We start from the raw sequence: 16,344 nt of genomic DNA, 5'->3' as shown, positions 1-16,344 counted from the left end.
GCAGGGGCGGAAAAGCAGGCATCTGTCTGTCGTGGGGAACACAACTGTTTTTCAAGGATTAAATATTACTCAATATTTATTGTCCACTAATGAAAATGAAAGCTGGAAGGAGCTAATATTCCTTTTAAAATCAGCTACTTGCATTTAAAATAGTGAAAAGTTTTTTGGTACCTCTTTCTTCTGTTCAGAAAACCAGCTGGTATCTCTGCTGGAACCTTGAGGTGATATGTGAAGATCCACCAGGACAGCGAAGTCCCCACACTGAAAGACATCAACGGCAGAGTGAGTGCATGGCCAGCAAACAAGGAGAGAAAATCTCACAAATTCCTATGTGGTTGCTCATGATGAAATGGCAGTGAAGTTCATGACTGGACAGAAATGTTCCTATGGGACAGGGTATAAGCCATAACCCACTGATCTTTGCAAGTTTAGTATTCATGATAGAAATGCTAGGGAGAAATTTAATTTTAATCAGGATAGGAAAGAGAGAATATCTACCCCTGGGCCGCCCCTTCAAGTGGGATGCCCAGAAATCCAGCAGCAGTTGGAATACTATGAAACATCAAGAAGAGTTAAGCAGGTCAGTACTAGGGGGGCTCCAGAAAAGAATGACTCTGTGGAATTCCTTCTTCCAGGGAGGAGAGAACAGAGAGAAGCTACTGCATTTTTAGATGGACAGAAGATTGCCTGGCACCATACATCTTGGCTAGAAACAGAAGCCTGGATGAATGAAAAGGAAACAAGTGAGAGGAAGGCAGGTACTGGATGACAGTTATCAAAACTAGTTAAGTTTCATTAAAATACTCTATAGAACTATGCAAAGCCTGTCTTCTTTCTTCATCGATAGGCTAGTGCTGTCTAGCACTTTTGGAAAACTGGAATCTTCTACAGCTGTACTGTTCGATAGAGCAGCCAGAAACATATGTGGTTACTGAGCACCTGACATGTGGCTGCTGTGACCGAGAAGCTGAATTTTTATTTAATTCCAATCTAATTTAAACAGCCACATTTGGCTAGCAGCTCTGTGGCACGGCTACAGACCTGTAAAAAGGTGTGCCTTCATAAATCCTCATACCTTATGAGTAAAGTAACCTGAGAATCTCAAGATAACTATGGATGAACGAACTTAGAAAGGCACCGTGAGTCCGTTTATGGCCAGCAGGGAAAGTCACTTTTGCACCTCTTTGGCTAAACAGTTTTTTTTTTTTAATTCTGTGCTGTAATTTAATGGTGAAAGGAAAATGTTTTCAACAAATGGTGTGTGAATACCAGATTTAACATGGAAAGAAAATGAAACTTGACACCTACCTCACACCATACACAAAAACTTATTTGAGATGAATCATAGCCCTGAACATAAAAAAACCAAATCTATCTTCCCGACCCTGGGGTAGGAAAAGTTTTCTTAAATAGGACCCAGAAAGCACTAAATATAAAAGCAGAAAAAATCATTACATTGGATTTGGAAAAAATTAAAAACTGTTGATCAAAAGATACCATTAATAAAACAGACATGTATGCCACAATCTGATATAAAATGTTCATAAATGCATGTTTGACATAAAGGACATATTTACAAAATATCTAAAAATATTCCTAAAAATTGATAGTTATAAAATCACCCCAAGTTCGAACAGACACTTCACAATTAAAATGAACAACCGGTGAATCAGCATGTGAAAGTGTTCAATATCATGTCATGGGGCGGGGGCTGGGAGTGTACAGCTCAGTGGTAAGAGTGTGCGCTTAGCATGCACAAGGTCCTGGGTTCAATCCCCAGTACCTCCACTAAGATAACTAACTAACTAACTAAATCTAATTACCACCCCCTCCAAAATCATCAGTCATCAAGCAAATGCAAATTAACACTATCACGAGATATAATTGCACAACCTACCACAATGACTACAATGAAAAAGACTGACACACGGCAAATGTTGCTAAGGATGGAGAGCGACCCAGATTCACACACTGCTAGTGGAAATGGAAGATGGTTCAACCACCTTGGCAAATGTCTCATCAGTTTCCTATAGTTAGACACACATTTATTTACCATCCGAGCCAGCAATTTCCACCTCAGGTAATTTACCTGAGGGAGATGAAACATATATGCACACAAAGACATGTATAGAAATGTGCCTGGAAGTTTTATTTGCAAAAGCCAAAATGGAAGACAACCCCAAAGTCTCAACAGGAGAATAAACAAATTGTGGTACATTCATGCAGTGAAACGTTCCTCACCAAACCACTGAGATGCTCAACATGGTCTCATCTCAGTAACACGAAACTGAACACAGCCAGGCTAAAATACATACTGTATGATTCCATTTATATGAAGCTCCAGAAAAGCAAAACCAAATCTATGGTCAAAGTAATCAGAACAGTGGTTGCCTAGGGAGAAACTGACTGAGAACGGGCACAAGAGGACTTTGTGCAGCCATGGGGGTTTCATATCTTGACATCCACCTAAGATCAGTTTATTTCATTGTACAAATGTTATGTCTACCAATAATAAATAATTTTAATACTGTACAAAAGTATGCTCTGTTGATAGTTACTTAAAATGTAAGTATTATGTCCCTAAAAATCTGTGGGTATTTTGGGGGAGATCAAAGTGAACCTCCCTGGGTAATAAATCATAAAGTATGATGAAGGACAGTCTCCTCTAATGTCAAATAGTGTGACCCACAGAACTGCAGTTTCATGTGCTGCAACCAGCATTTTATTTTAAGGAAAGAAAATCGGAGAGAATATTGCAATGGGATAAAAAATAACGTTTCACATGGTGAGGTCAAGTAGTATTTTGTGAAAATTACATATGAATATACTGCGTTATGATATAAAGCCTATTTCTTACTGTGGGTTGTGATAAAAAGTGTTTGAAAACAATATTCAAATATACTGTTATTTTAAGTTTTTTATAAATGTTGATTATAGAGTTAACCTCTAAGGAGTATGCTGCCACCAGGTGGAGGTCACATGTCACAACTACAGGAGTTTAGCCAGGGGGTTATTAACCTTTCGTGTGCCATGGACCTCTTTGGTCAGTTGAAGACCTGCTCATAATGATGCTTTTAAATGCCTAGAAGCACAGCGCATAGGATTAAAAAGAAAACCAATTACACAGACGTATGTTTAGCCAAATTAATTTAAAAAACCAAATTTGTAATATAGTAATGGATATATACTAGTTCAATGAGGCATTGGCTCTTGTCACACAGTGGTGGATCAAATAACTCCTATAAATCTGAAGTGGCGACAAGCATAAACGACATTTTCCGATCTCTGCCTAATATTAATGTAATATGAAAAGAGCTATGATTTCTAATGGTAACAAATATTCTTAATACTATGGTGTTTTGAATATTTCATTGCTAATAAAAACAAAATTTATTAGAACTTGGTCAAAATAAAGATGTAACTATTTTCCCCCACGCACGGCCTGCTGAGGTTCCAGGGATGGCAGAACAAGGGCCCCTCCAGAGCTGACATGTCTCACACACATTTTACTGGGTTTCTTGTGGGTGTTCTACCTTGACTGTTGGGTCAAACCATGTTCTCTGCTACTCCTCTGTCATTAGCAACAATGTTTTTTTAATTAAAAAAAATAGTGATGTTTGAATAACTTGAACTGTAAACAGGAACTTCTAAAAAATTGAATAGTGAAGTTCAATTTGTGTTTTTTTCAATCATTTGTAGCTCTGATCAGAAATAAACTAGTCCGAAAAAGAAAAGAAAGAAGAAAGAAAGAAGCTAGGCTGTTTGATTATACGCAGACTGATTAGAATGTCTTTTTTTTTTTTTTAAATGAAATCTTTGAATCTTACTCTGGTGCTCAGACTTTCCCGGGCTTTCTGCCAGACTCCACACGGCCCCTCCCCCATGGCGGGGCTCCCCAGCCCCCTCCGCAGCCAGCCTTCTGTGCTCTCCAGCAAGCGCCCTCTCAAACTCCCACGCTAATCAGAGGTATTTTGCCTTTCTAAAGTTCCCTGCTCTCAAAGCTTTGCTTCTTTTCTCCCATGAGTAAACAGAAGTGAAAAAAAAAAAAAACCACCTCTGACTGAGGCCAGCAGCACGGCCCCCACCCCTCCTCCTCCTTAATTAGGAGGCGACTTCTCCTCTCCCAGGATAAACTCTCCAGCTCAGAGAGAAGCAGCACAGTAAGCATCGCTGGTTCTCAGACCAGAGCTGCTCATTTTAGACAGGCCACCTTACCTCCCTCGCAGCCCAGAGGCTACTGGAGGAAGCTGTGCGCCCCATGCCCTGGGCTGGGAGTTAACCAGCCAGGAGCCCGGCCAGCTTCCTCCCACCTCCACCCAGAGGTTTCAGCCAAAAACCTGGGAGTCACCCCTACCTCCTCCCTTCCCCTAACCCTCCGCCATCAGTTGCCAGTCTGGTCAATTTCACTTCCTCAAGCGCTGAACACATCCCTGCTCTCTCCTTCCCTAGCTCGGAGCATGGGGCCCCTTCTCCTGGTGTCCCGGATAAACTCTCCAGGCCTCTGCTAGAGCCTCGGCTGCCAAGCCTGCCCGGGGCTCTGGGCCTGAGGAACATAACCACAGGTCTCCGATGAGTACCCCCCCCCGCCCCCGTCTCCCACTGCTCCCTGGCACATGTACACTTTGCCATTTGCTTCAGTGCTCAGGGGGCTCCCACACATCCTCGAACCCTGGCAGCACTGTGGGCATCTCGGAGCTTTTCAGACCAGCTTGTCACACCCTCCTAGGGATCTGTGCTGGTTTATTTCCACACTAAGCGACTGGTCCACGTAGGGGCCTCCCTTGCTAGACTGTCAGCTTCTCGGTGGAGGCAGGGTCCACCTCAGTCACTCTGCAGCCCAGGGATGAGTGCGGTGCCAGCTCATAGTGAATGCTCACTACTTAATGAAGGGAAGGAAGGAAGGAATGAACAAATGACAGGGCACCGAGCTTCGAGTTTAGGGCAAACCATGGCCTTATCTGCACACTGGGGACAAGGTCAGCCTGCTTGAGCCCAGGACACTGATGTGTCAGAGAACAAATTTCTCCCTCCTTATTCTGGAGTGGTGAAAACTATGTCATCACCAGTGGCAACCACTCATTTTCCATATTTTGGCAAAAGGGAATTCAAGGATCCTAGGATTACCTCACCCCAAACTCACTGCCAAACAAGCTGGTTGGTGATTTTTCCTATCTCTTTCCTAAGAATTCCAAAGCCGAAATTTAACTATTACCAAGTCTTCAGGGGTGGGAGGTCTTGTCTTCCAGTTTTACATTAAGTGTAAAATAAAGGGGAAAATGCTAACATTTTTCATACATGGAGATGTCTCAGAAGCAGGTGAGAACACAGATACGTGGAAGGTTCCACACATTCTCTTGTGCATTCATTCACTCCCCTGAGTTTCACAGGTTCACTGGGCAGACCCTGGGAGAGGAAGGGTAGAACAGAGCCCAGGAGGAAGTGTGACCACAGTGCACACCCAGGGACCAGAGGCAGCAGAGTGACAGCTCTGCCTGAGGGAGGCCAGGAGAGAGGACGTGATGTCAGAGCTAAGCCCTGAGGAACAGCACAGCAAGTGGTGGAGAAAGAAAATGCATTTCCCACCAGGGAAAGAGGCCCAAAGAGCTCAGCGTGCTCTGCGGACGAAGAGTCTGATGATGTGGAAATAGGGCACGTCGGCAGATGAGGTGACAAGGCAGGAGAGTTCAGAGCATGGAGGAGCCCTGGACAGGCTGAGGGGGCCGAAGAGGATGCAGGCTGGAGAGCTCTCCCACCTGAGACTGTGAGCACGGGCTGGGGGGTGGAAATGATCAGAGCTGGGCATAGAGGGTTAAAGCCACTGCCAGAACCCAAACAAGAGGCAAGAGAATATGGTCCTGAGGTGAGGAGGAAGGGACCAACTCGAGGGATACACCGAAGACAGAGTCTAGAGGATGCAGTTGGGTGTCGGAGGAAGGAGGGCAAGGAGGACGCCCAAGGAACAGGAGCAGCTTCCACCTCGCCCCGGGGGGCCCGCAGGTGGCTCCTAGAGTCTGATGCAACTGTCACCAGCATTGTGCACCCACCTGGACTGAAGGCAGTTTGGATTAACAAGGCAAAGATTTTAAATGGGGGACTAAGAAAAACAAGGGTAAAAACATCAACGAAGCCAGCATTAGGTCTGACAGGCCTGTACCAAGCCCCCTGCAGTCTTAGGTCTCTGCGACACGCTGCTCTCAGTTTGCTAGTTACCCATGAGGAACACAAGAGGCCAGTCTGAGGCAGTGAGATGAGAACAGATCTGTGCGGAGGGTAACTCAGTCATTCCTGAAGCTAACTCTGGAAAGACATTTCTCCTGAAGATCTTCACACACACAAAAAAAACACGGCATTTGTCTTCCTTTACTAACAGGCTTTGGGAAAACATATTAAAATATTTTCATATCAGAACAAACTGCATATATGTTAGAGCATGGAACTGAAAAGTCATGTGATGTTTAAAGAAAAAGCACAGTTTAAAATATTTAGCACTGTTTACAGAGCACCTACGTTCCAGGCAGCTGTAGCATTCAACATAACCCCCGTCACAAAGCTGTGAAGGGACATGACTACTGCTCACATTTTATAGGTCAGGGAGTGGAAGGCTGGAGGCAGAGAAGGGGAAGACTAGTCCAAGGTTAAAACCCCACCCCACCCCACCCCACCCCACCCATGCCTGGCAATGGAGGCAAGGATTCTGAACAGGGTCACGCAGCTCCCTTCCCTGGGCTGAAGCAAGGCCCTGAGAGCTCAGATCCTGAAACTGCCGTGGTGGGTTAGGTACCCTGTTGGAATAAGAGCAAAGTCTACCACAGAGAGAGTGGGGCCAGAGGGGTGTGTGCAGGGGTGAGGAGAAGGGAAGGGACAGCAGAGGACACCAGTGGCAGGTCACATGGAAGGTGGGGTAAGGGCGTCAGGACAGGAAAAGAGGTCTCCTGACACCAAAGCCCGACCAAGAGAGTTCCAGCTGGAGAAAAGTCAACACAAATATTCTGTCTATTTAACCCCCTTGGCCTGTCCCTCATTAAAAAAAACTTGCCCAAGAAATCCCAGCTTGAAGTTTGCATTCGAGAAAAAGAAACCAGCATACCTTTAGGATGGCACATACAAGAAACCTACAGACAGTCAGGCCAGGGGACGAGAGAAGAAAGGGGCGTGCTGTTGGGACACACTACACCCTTAATCCGACTGCAGAAACTTCCTAAGGGGGAAACGCTGGCGGTCACAACAGCTAAGACTGGCAGAGCACAGACTGTGAGCCAGACCCGGCCTCAAGCCCTCTCAGGGCCTTTCTGCATTTAATTCTCAGGACAACCCAGAGAGGCATGCAGTGTTACCACTCAGTGTTCTGGAAACACCGAGAAACTTCAGGGCTCGCTCTCTCTCTGAGAAGATCCCTGGTGATCATGGCTGGGTTTTGTTTGGTGTGGTGCCTTGCCAACCTGGCAACACTCATTAGGCCTGCTACAAGGAACTCTCTCTATCCTTAGTGATCGAATTAGGCACAGCCTGAATTCGAGATCACAGCACACACAGAAGGCCTGGGGAAGGTCTTCTGCAGACAAGAGCGGGAACGGCCCAGCACAGGGAGTCCGAGGCCACCCTCTCTTCTGACAACACCCTGGTTTGGGGGGGAGTGTGGCCCAACTAAGTCTCCTTCATGGTGCCTTCTGCTCTAACATACCCTCTTGGTGGCGTTCTGGTTTGCAGCCATTTGCTTGGATTCCATCTGCCCCCACAACGACCATCCTCCTGTGAAGGTGACGAAGAGCCACCCTGAGTCTGTCCCCAGATGTCCATGGTGGGCTGCCCACATACAGCAGGAAAATCACCGTCATTCTGGAGCAGATGACAGGAGAGCACACTTCCTGCTGCGCCGACCTCTGCGGTCACCAATGACAGAAAAGGTCAGTCTCAGGGCTGGAAACCACGGTATGAACCACGGGACCCGGAGACGCTCAGTGGGGCTGGCAGAGGCAAACATCTGATCAACCAATGAGCTCTTCCCTCAAGGCACTCTCCGACCAGATTCAGATGACACTGCGCTCCTCTGGGCTGCCGCGGCCTCGCATGCGTGCTTTTGTCCCGGAACCCAAGCCAGCCTGTCACCGCGTGCCTGCATACGTCCCTCTCCCACGAGCTGCCCCTGAGGAGCAGCCACCTTCTCTTACCATTGGGTTGTCAGTGCCTAGAACTAGGTAGGCCTAGTTACACAGAAGGCAGCGGAGAGTGTTTGTTCAATGAAGGAAGCAATACATCAGTGATGAAAAAGTGTCTGCCTTGTTCTTTTTCTGGAGGGATCACCACTCTCTCGCCTGCACCCTGTCCTCAGAGCAGAGTCAAGCTCATGGCTTGCAGCTGAGGTTGCCTCGCAGATGCACAGGCTACTGTCACCCCAGAAAACGGGCAGAGATGCCCAGTGCTCCACGCCAGATGGCCAGCGTCCCATCTTCCAACCAGGTTGAGCGGGCTGCAGATCCCTGGCTGCTTATGTGAATCCAGACCCAGTAGAGGGAACCTAGGTCAGGCTTCCCTGGTTGCAAAGGGATGACGACTCCTTTGAGCTCAAGTTTTTCTGGTTGAAAAAGACGTAGGGGAGGGTGTGACTTGTCTGAAGTGGAAGGGAATTGGGAGCGGAGGGAGTTTCTCTCTCCTGTTTGTTTGTTTGTTTTTAACAGCAATTGAAAATTTATTCCAGTTATAATGCAGGTTATGCTGACTTCAAGGTAGCATCACATGGCATGCTTCTGAGTCCATTCCCGAGATATTCTGTTTGTACTTGACTCTGTTTGCTCTGCAGATCCGTCAGCTGTGGGACATTTGACTACAGGTATGTACACCTTCCCAGTCACTTCCAGTTTGTTTTTCTTAACAGATTTATTGCTGCAGTTGGGAAGAGGTTCTACCTGGGCACGGAGCAAATCACAAAGGGATGAGAAAAAAAAAAAAAAAAAGACAGCAGAAAAGCAGAGCTAATGAGTTTGATGAGAATTCCCACAAGGAGGAAAAAGTAAGAGTCAGGGGCTGATGTCTCTCAGTTAATTGTCTCGTCTCTTGCTCAGAAAGAGTTTTGGGTTTTTTTGCCTAGAACACTCACAGTGGTAGGTTCACGGTCTCCATGGATAAGACTGGAGAAGGGAAGAAAAAGAATAAAGCAAAGGCCAACACAGTGGTATTAGGAAGCGATACTTAAGTTTAACACATGCTTCTGGAATCTTTAAGGAGTATTTGAGGCTGGATCACAGACTCTAAAACCCATCACTGCATGAAGAATGCAGTTAGGAACAGGCCCTCTCCCTTTGAGAGATAGGAACCGACTTCATTTCTTTAGACACTTTCCTTAATGACTTTCAAAAACTGATCCTTTCAAATGTAACCTGCAGGCTGTGATTCCTAGGAGCCTGGCCTGGGGCATGTACGGAGCCCTGGAGCAGCGAGGAGCAGGGTGATGACCGGGCAGGACAGACTTAGCAAATAAGCCCCCCTGCGCCTCAGTGCCCCCTGCCCCAGGGAGGCCGCAGTGAAAAGTGGAGACAATAATGGAAGACACTTCATGGAGTTGTTTTGAGGATTAAATGAGACAATCCAGGCACAAGACTTCAGCACGGTGCCTGCCATACAGAGGGCTCAAGAAAGAAAGATGGGTCATTTTGTTTGCTTTTTCTCCAAAGGTAGAATTTGCCTCAAATGCCAGAGCATTGTAAATGAACTCTGAATTGTCAGTTTCATGAGATTTACAAATTGATAGGGCGCAGGTTTCCACCTATTCCTACTAATAAACGCCTGAGAATTCTCTCCCACCGTCTTACTCTGGCCACACATTGCTTCTCGGAAGAACAACAGATGGCTTGTAATCACAGCAGATTACAGCAAGCTCTCTCCTCTCACATATTTCTGCAACAGAGAACATGAAATGAAAAGATAATCTGACAGAAATTATTATGTACTTGTCTATAGGGAACTTGTCTTGAGAGGGTCTTAAGTGGCTAGAAAAAAAAGCAACATTCACAGTTAGCGATATTTCGGATGGTGAGGAGTGTGTTCAAGACCAGTTATGGCCAATGATCTAGTAATGTGAAAATGGAACCTGGTGAACACCAGGGGTGGCAGTCCCCACAAATTCTGCTCATAGCTTTATCCAGCATGTGTCATTGAGACGCTTTGGAATGTGGGTTTGAATTTAAACTCTAAAAATTAACATGCTGAAAAATCTTTTAAAATAGACTTACTCTACGATCCAGGAATCATACTCCTGGGTATATATTTGGAGGGAGCTCTTAATTCGAAAAGATACATGCACCCCAATGCTCATAACAGCACTATTTACAATAGCCAAGACATGGAAGCAACCTAAATGTCCATCAACAGATGATTGGATAAAGAAGTTGTATATTTATACAATGGAATAATACTCAAACATTTAAGAAGAATAAAACAATGCCATTTGCAGCAACATGGATGGACCTGGAGATTGTCATTCTAAGTGAAGTAAGCCAGAAAGAGAAAGAAAAATATATGATATCACTCATATGTGGAATCTTAAAAAAAAAAGACACAAATGAATTTATTTAAAAAACTGAGACAGACTCACAGACATAGAAAACAAACCTATGGTTACGAGGGGTAATGGGGTGGGGAGGAATAAATTGGGAGTTTGGGATTTGCAGATACTATTATATATAAAATAGGTAAACAATAAGGTCATACTGTATAGCACAGGGACCTATATTCAGTAACTTGTAATAGCCTATAATGAAAAAGAGTATAGAAACGAATATATATATACACATACATATATACACATATAACTGAATCACTATGCTGTACACCAGGAATTAAGACACTGTAAATCAACTATATTTTAATGAATTTTTTTAAATAAAATAAAAATTTTAAAAAATCTTCTTTTATATTCCCAGAGAATCCTGACATTCTTCAATGTCAAGAGGAACAAAAGAAAAGCAGGGCAGCCCATGAGTTAAAGAAATTTATGACAAATTATAAATGAATCAAACAAAAACAAAACCAAAAACTGTGTAAATATTCCCCTAAGCATGTGTGGATTGCTCTAAAGGGTGGTCAATCCCAGAGGGAGATTTCTTGAAAGAGGAAGGGCGATAAAAGACGGGGGCACAGTTTTCCTGCCTCTTCGGGGGGGGGGGGGGGGGGCGGTGAGGACGGGGAGGGGAACCAAAGAGTCTTTGATGAGTGCTTTGGGGATTCCGGATGACTTAGAGGAATTCTGTTCAGTTAATGTGAAATAATTTAAGGAATCCCCCACATCAGTGTTTTTCCCTCTGGAATCCTCATCGATTTTCAAGTATAATAAAGGACTTGCCCAGTAAAGCAGTGACGGGCATGCTCTGTTCAATCCAGCCGTCATTTAATTTTTTCTGGAGTATTAATGTTGTGTAGGTATGCTGATGAAGGGGGATGCATCTGCTCTTCTAAACCGGGGAAGGGTAGTGATTTCCAAGCCCACTTTGATAGGCCAAAGATAAGGCTGTGTGGAACCTTCACAGGAAGGAAGGCAAAGAGAATCCAAGCACGTGTCTGCAACCACCTCAGAGCGAGGCCCTCCTGAGGCTACTGCACATGGAAAGTGTCCACTTCTGTGGGGTTCAGGGTTACCCGTGTCTCAGAGACCCAACCAAGTCAAGTGCTGGGCCCCCCTCTCTGCCCTCAGCCATGCTTTTCATCCTGGTTCTGCCAGTTCAGGAAAGTTCTCTGTGTGTCCAACCATAAGGATATTTGCCCACTAGAGTCTGGAGACCAAGCTCTCAAAGTACCAGCAGCATCAGTATCTCCTGGCTTGCTTTTCTGACATGCAAATTCAGAACTACTCAGTCCAAAGTGCTGGAATGGGGTCCAGTATCCTGAGGTTTAACAAGCACTCCAGATGGTTCTGGTACAGGCTCAGGTTTAAGAACCACTGCTGTAGGCTACTACATCTCTTTGAGGACCACTCCTGGCATTCTCTGTACAATACAGGAAATTTTTTGGAGATTACATTAGAAAGGAGAAAAAAATACATCTGATTAGGTTTCATAATGTAACACGCTAGAAAGTGACAGCTTACCACAATACACTATGATTCTAAAACCCACAGGGAAAGACATCACACCTCTATTATGATGATAAGAAAATAATTCCCTTAGAGTTGTAAGGAACTCAAACTATGATTTTCCTTAAAAAGAAAAAACAGAAACCTTCCAAAGGTAAATGTGCTGTGCAGCCAGGGTTGAGAACCACAGACATAATAAAGCCTCCCTGAGCATCTTGAAAACTTCCCCCTGGATCAGGATGATGATGATGGAAATTCAAAGGGAAAAGGAAATCTACCTGCTGGTCAAGGCAGAGCCTTAGGAAGAAACGGAAAGGAAAGGCCAAAAATGGAGAGGAAGGAAGCTGTAAGCCCCAAACTGTCAGGGAGGTCACACAACTGCACTGAAGTCCTTTAAATGAGTTCATATCACTGGGCTCAGGGGAATGCATCCCAAAGCATGAGGAGGCTGGGCACTGCACATGGCTTGGCCGTTGAGATGAGGAGGAAGGCTGGAGTTGTGATGAGACCCTGACTGGGGCAAAGACACTGCATTTTGCAAAAAGGAGAGAAAAAGGAGTTTACAACTACTAACTTAATCCCTAATAGATTAGTTGATTATAGTATTTCAGGTGTACAGCAAAGAGATTCAGTTTTATATATATATATATTTTTTTCTTTTTCAGATTTTTTTCCATTATAGGTTATTACAAGATGTTGAATAGAGTTCCCTGTGCTATACAGCAGGTCCTTGCTGTTTTAAAGAAGACTTTCTCACTGGCAGGCTTTCTAACCAGGAAATGATCCACAATGGGAGGTGGTATGCTCACCAGCCAGCCCAGGAGATCACACTGCATTGACATAAAACACCTGAGAAGGGACAACTTCATAAATACTGCCTTGTTATCACAGGACACTGGTCTAGTTGAGAAGAGTGATGAAAATGACGCAGGAAGGGGCATGCTACTGACTCGCTGCATTTCATCCACTGGCCACAACAGGGGTCAGTGGTTCTTGTTTTTTAGTGCACCCTTAAAGATGCGGGCTTATTAACTTCAAGAATCTGAGAAGTAGTGGGGAGGGCATAGCTCAAGTGGTAAAGCAGATGCTGAGCATGCACAAGGTCCTGGGTTCAATCCCCAGTACCTACCTCCTCTAAAACTAAGTAAATAAATAAACCTAATTACCACCCCCACACCCTGTTTCTCAGGCTCTCTGAATCTCAATCCCCTGTCTGCAAAATGAGGGTAATCATGCCTGCTCTCCCAGAGCTGTCATTAGGATTAAATTCAAAGAGAAAAAATAGAGTTGGAGTTAACAAATAGTAGTTCACTAATAAACTGGGAGTAGTTAACAGGTAATGACATCTTCTCAGCCCCAGTGTTCCAACAAATGAGGGTGACAAAACTGACCAGCACTGTCTGGTAACTTCCTGTGATGACAGAAATGTTCTATGTCTTTGCTGTCAAACACCTTGGCCACAACACACATGAGGCTACTGAGCACCTGCACTGAGGCTGGTGTGACTCTTCAGTTTTATTTAATTCTAATTAATTTAAACTGGTTTATTAGCAATTAATTTATTAATTAACTTAAATAGCTACATGTAGCTAGTGGCTACTATACTGGACAGCGTAGAGACTTCCCTAAAGTGACTCCTGGTTCAAAAATTTTGGTTCTATTATTTTAATGAGAGACTGAAACCAAAAGAGCAAACAACATTGGGAACCCCAGAATAGGACGTGTCCAGTGATGTGAGGGGATTCCCATCCCGCAGGGAATTCCAGAAGGCTCCTCAGGCCGGCATGTGAGGGCATGGCAGGGACTAACCTGGGAAATTTCTATGAACTTTACCAAGGAAGGTGCCGATCCCATAGAACTGTTTTATTTAAAGGTATTTTCCTTGTAAAGAGAAAATGAAGCAGTAAACGCTGTTACTGCCAATTAGAGGATTAAGAAGTTTAAGTTTCCCGTCACCTTTCACCCCTTTCACCGTGACCCCGCTTTATCAAATCAGAAAACAAAATTCAAGGAGAATTCTTAAAATTATTATTGCAGCCACCGTAATCACTCCTAAATCCCTTGGCTTTCAGTGAGAATGAACCTTCAAATGTGGTGCTGAATTTCCCTTCCAACCCTGCCCTGTGTCTCAGAACTCAGGAAACAATCCCATAACTGCTTTCATCACTGCTTCATCAGGTTTCTACAAAATGAACAAGAGTTCAAAGGGAATTTGCAACCAATTCATGGCTAAGGCAGGGAATTGAAATACCAAATGGGAGAGAAGAATGTGAGACAAACACAGGCGAGGTCTGCTGGTGAGAGCCAGAGTTTTTCTTCCCCGACCCATTTTTAGAGAACTACAAAGAGGAATAAAGGGAGGCAGTTAATTGGTCACAGGACTTGTTTAGAGCCACCACCTCCACTTTCCTTTTCTAATTGACTGCTGGGAATAACACCGTCTTCAAGGACTGCTCAAAGGGAAACGTGCTGGGACAGGAGACCACTGATGAAATGGCTTCAGAAGCTGAAGATCATTAATTAAGGATATTGAGAGCAAGGCTGAAAGCTTAGCTGAAACGAGTGGGAGGGCCAAGTCGGTATCAGCTGCTACCTACACATTAGCAATTAAGCCTTGTAGAGGCTCTCAGTGGAAAGTTACAGCTCCCAGGCATCCTCCTTGGACACGTGAAGTCTCCTGAGGCAAGCGAACTCTAAAGACGGTATCTTCAGTGGTAGAGTGATATTTCCAACATCCACTGTTACACACCCTCGATTCTCAGGATTCAGTGTTTTCTAAGCACCGCTATCCGCTGCTTAAAATAGTGTTCCTCAAACTTGAGCATGCATCAGATTCATTCACTAGGGGCGCAGGTTACAAACTCAGATTGCAAAGGCTGGCCCCCAGAGTTTCTTTTTTCCTAGGCTGGAGGTGGGGCAGAACTAGAGCACATCTAACACTCCCAGGTGATGTGGATGCAGGCGCCGATGCTGCTGGTCTGGGGGCCACAACTTCAGAATCACCAGCCTAGGGATAGGGGTTTGCAACCCTAGTGGCACATTAAAATCACCTGGGGGGATATTTAAAGATTATATCCAAATTCTACCCCAGACCAATTTAATCAGACCCAGAAGAGAGTGGGATGGGGCCTGGACAGCAGCATTCATAAACATCTCCCTACCTGATTGTAACATCCTGGCTGAGTTGAGAACCACTGCAGAAAAGATTACCCTCAAACTCTTTAAATTTGGAGACTACATATACCCTTAAAATTAGAGATAGGGAGGCAGATCCTGGCATCTGCTTGATTCTACCTGTTCTTGAGGGTGATATTTCACTGGTCACTTTATTCCCCCCACAAACCAAAATATAATGGTCCTCCTTGCACCAGCAAACCACATTCTCTCTCTCTCTCTCTCTCCAAGAATTCTCTGAAGATTTACTAATGAGAGCAGCTGATAAGTCTGCGAATCCCTTGAAAACACGGTAGGTAACAAGTGATACATTTTGAAAAGAGAGCCCTACAGCGAGATGAGCAGCAGGTAACAATTTTTAAAACATTCAAAATCATCTAACATCTTTCTTTCTTCAGTCTCTTTTCTCTTCCCCTCGAGTTCCTTTTCCTTCTTTCCAAATCCGATTCTGCTCTTCCTCACCTCCAAACATCGCTTGCCTGCTTCTGCCCTTCCCTCCTCACCTCTGCCTCAATATGACAAGAATGAAGCTTCCGGTTGGTTAGTCCTATAAAAAGTAAGGGTTTAGGATGCCTGTTCCTAATTTAACAAACAGGGGGGCTAAATATTTTTCTTGATGAGAAAAAGACTAAATTGAATTATTTTTGGTATGTACCCCTTAATTAGCTCTGCCTTTGGGCATTAGCCCTCAACAGGAAATCTATTCTCCACCCTGAATTCCTAAAAGTAATGAATCTTCAGGCTAAAATACACCATGTGCCATACATCAGCACCTACTGATAATGTGTGACAGTGTGATTTACCCCCAAATGGGAAGGCTGAAGAAGGAGGAATATACCACTCATAACCCAGAACTGTGGTTCTGGGGCAAAATCACCACTATCTTCCTCCCCACCCCCTGATGTGCAGTGTCCGGAAACACTTAGGGGTTGTCACGATTGGGATCTAGTGGGGTAGAGTCCAGGAAAGCTGCTAAACATTCTGTAATACACCGGGCAGCCCACAACAGGGTCATCTGGTCCCTGCCGTCATCAGTGCCCAAGGAGAGACACCCTGCTCTAGAAACTGCTACATGGAGCCAGCGCGCTTCTCAGACACTGGAGAGCTGG

The 16,344-nt window shown here is 44.8% G+C and overlaps 1 protein-coding gene across 4 annotated transcripts in view; it reads right to left on the bottom strand.

The window, feature by feature from the left end:
* Window positions 1-16,344, bottom strand: part of LOC105101202 (protein SLX4IP) — a 169,784-nt gene that overhangs the window by 62,026 nt on the left and 91,414 nt on the right. For all 4 annotated transcript variants that reach the window (XM_010994314.3, XM_064475880.1, XM_064475882.1 and 1 more), the window contains exon 4: window positions 172-261. In XM_010994314.3, coding sequence (XP_010992616.1) covers window positions 172-261 — 90 coding nt within the window. The remainder of the gene's footprint in view (window positions 1-171; window positions 262-16,344) is intronic.

The sequence above is a fragment of the Camelus dromedarius genome, chromosome 18 (genome assembly GCF_036321535.1).
Source record: "Camelus dromedarius isolate mCamDro1 chromosome 18, mCamDro1.pat, whole genome shotgun sequence".
Lineage (NCBI taxonomy): Eukaryota > Metazoa > Chordata > Mammalia > Artiodactyla > Camelidae > Camelus > Camelus dromedarius.
This window is presented reverse-complemented; position numbering and strand designations above follow the sequence as displayed.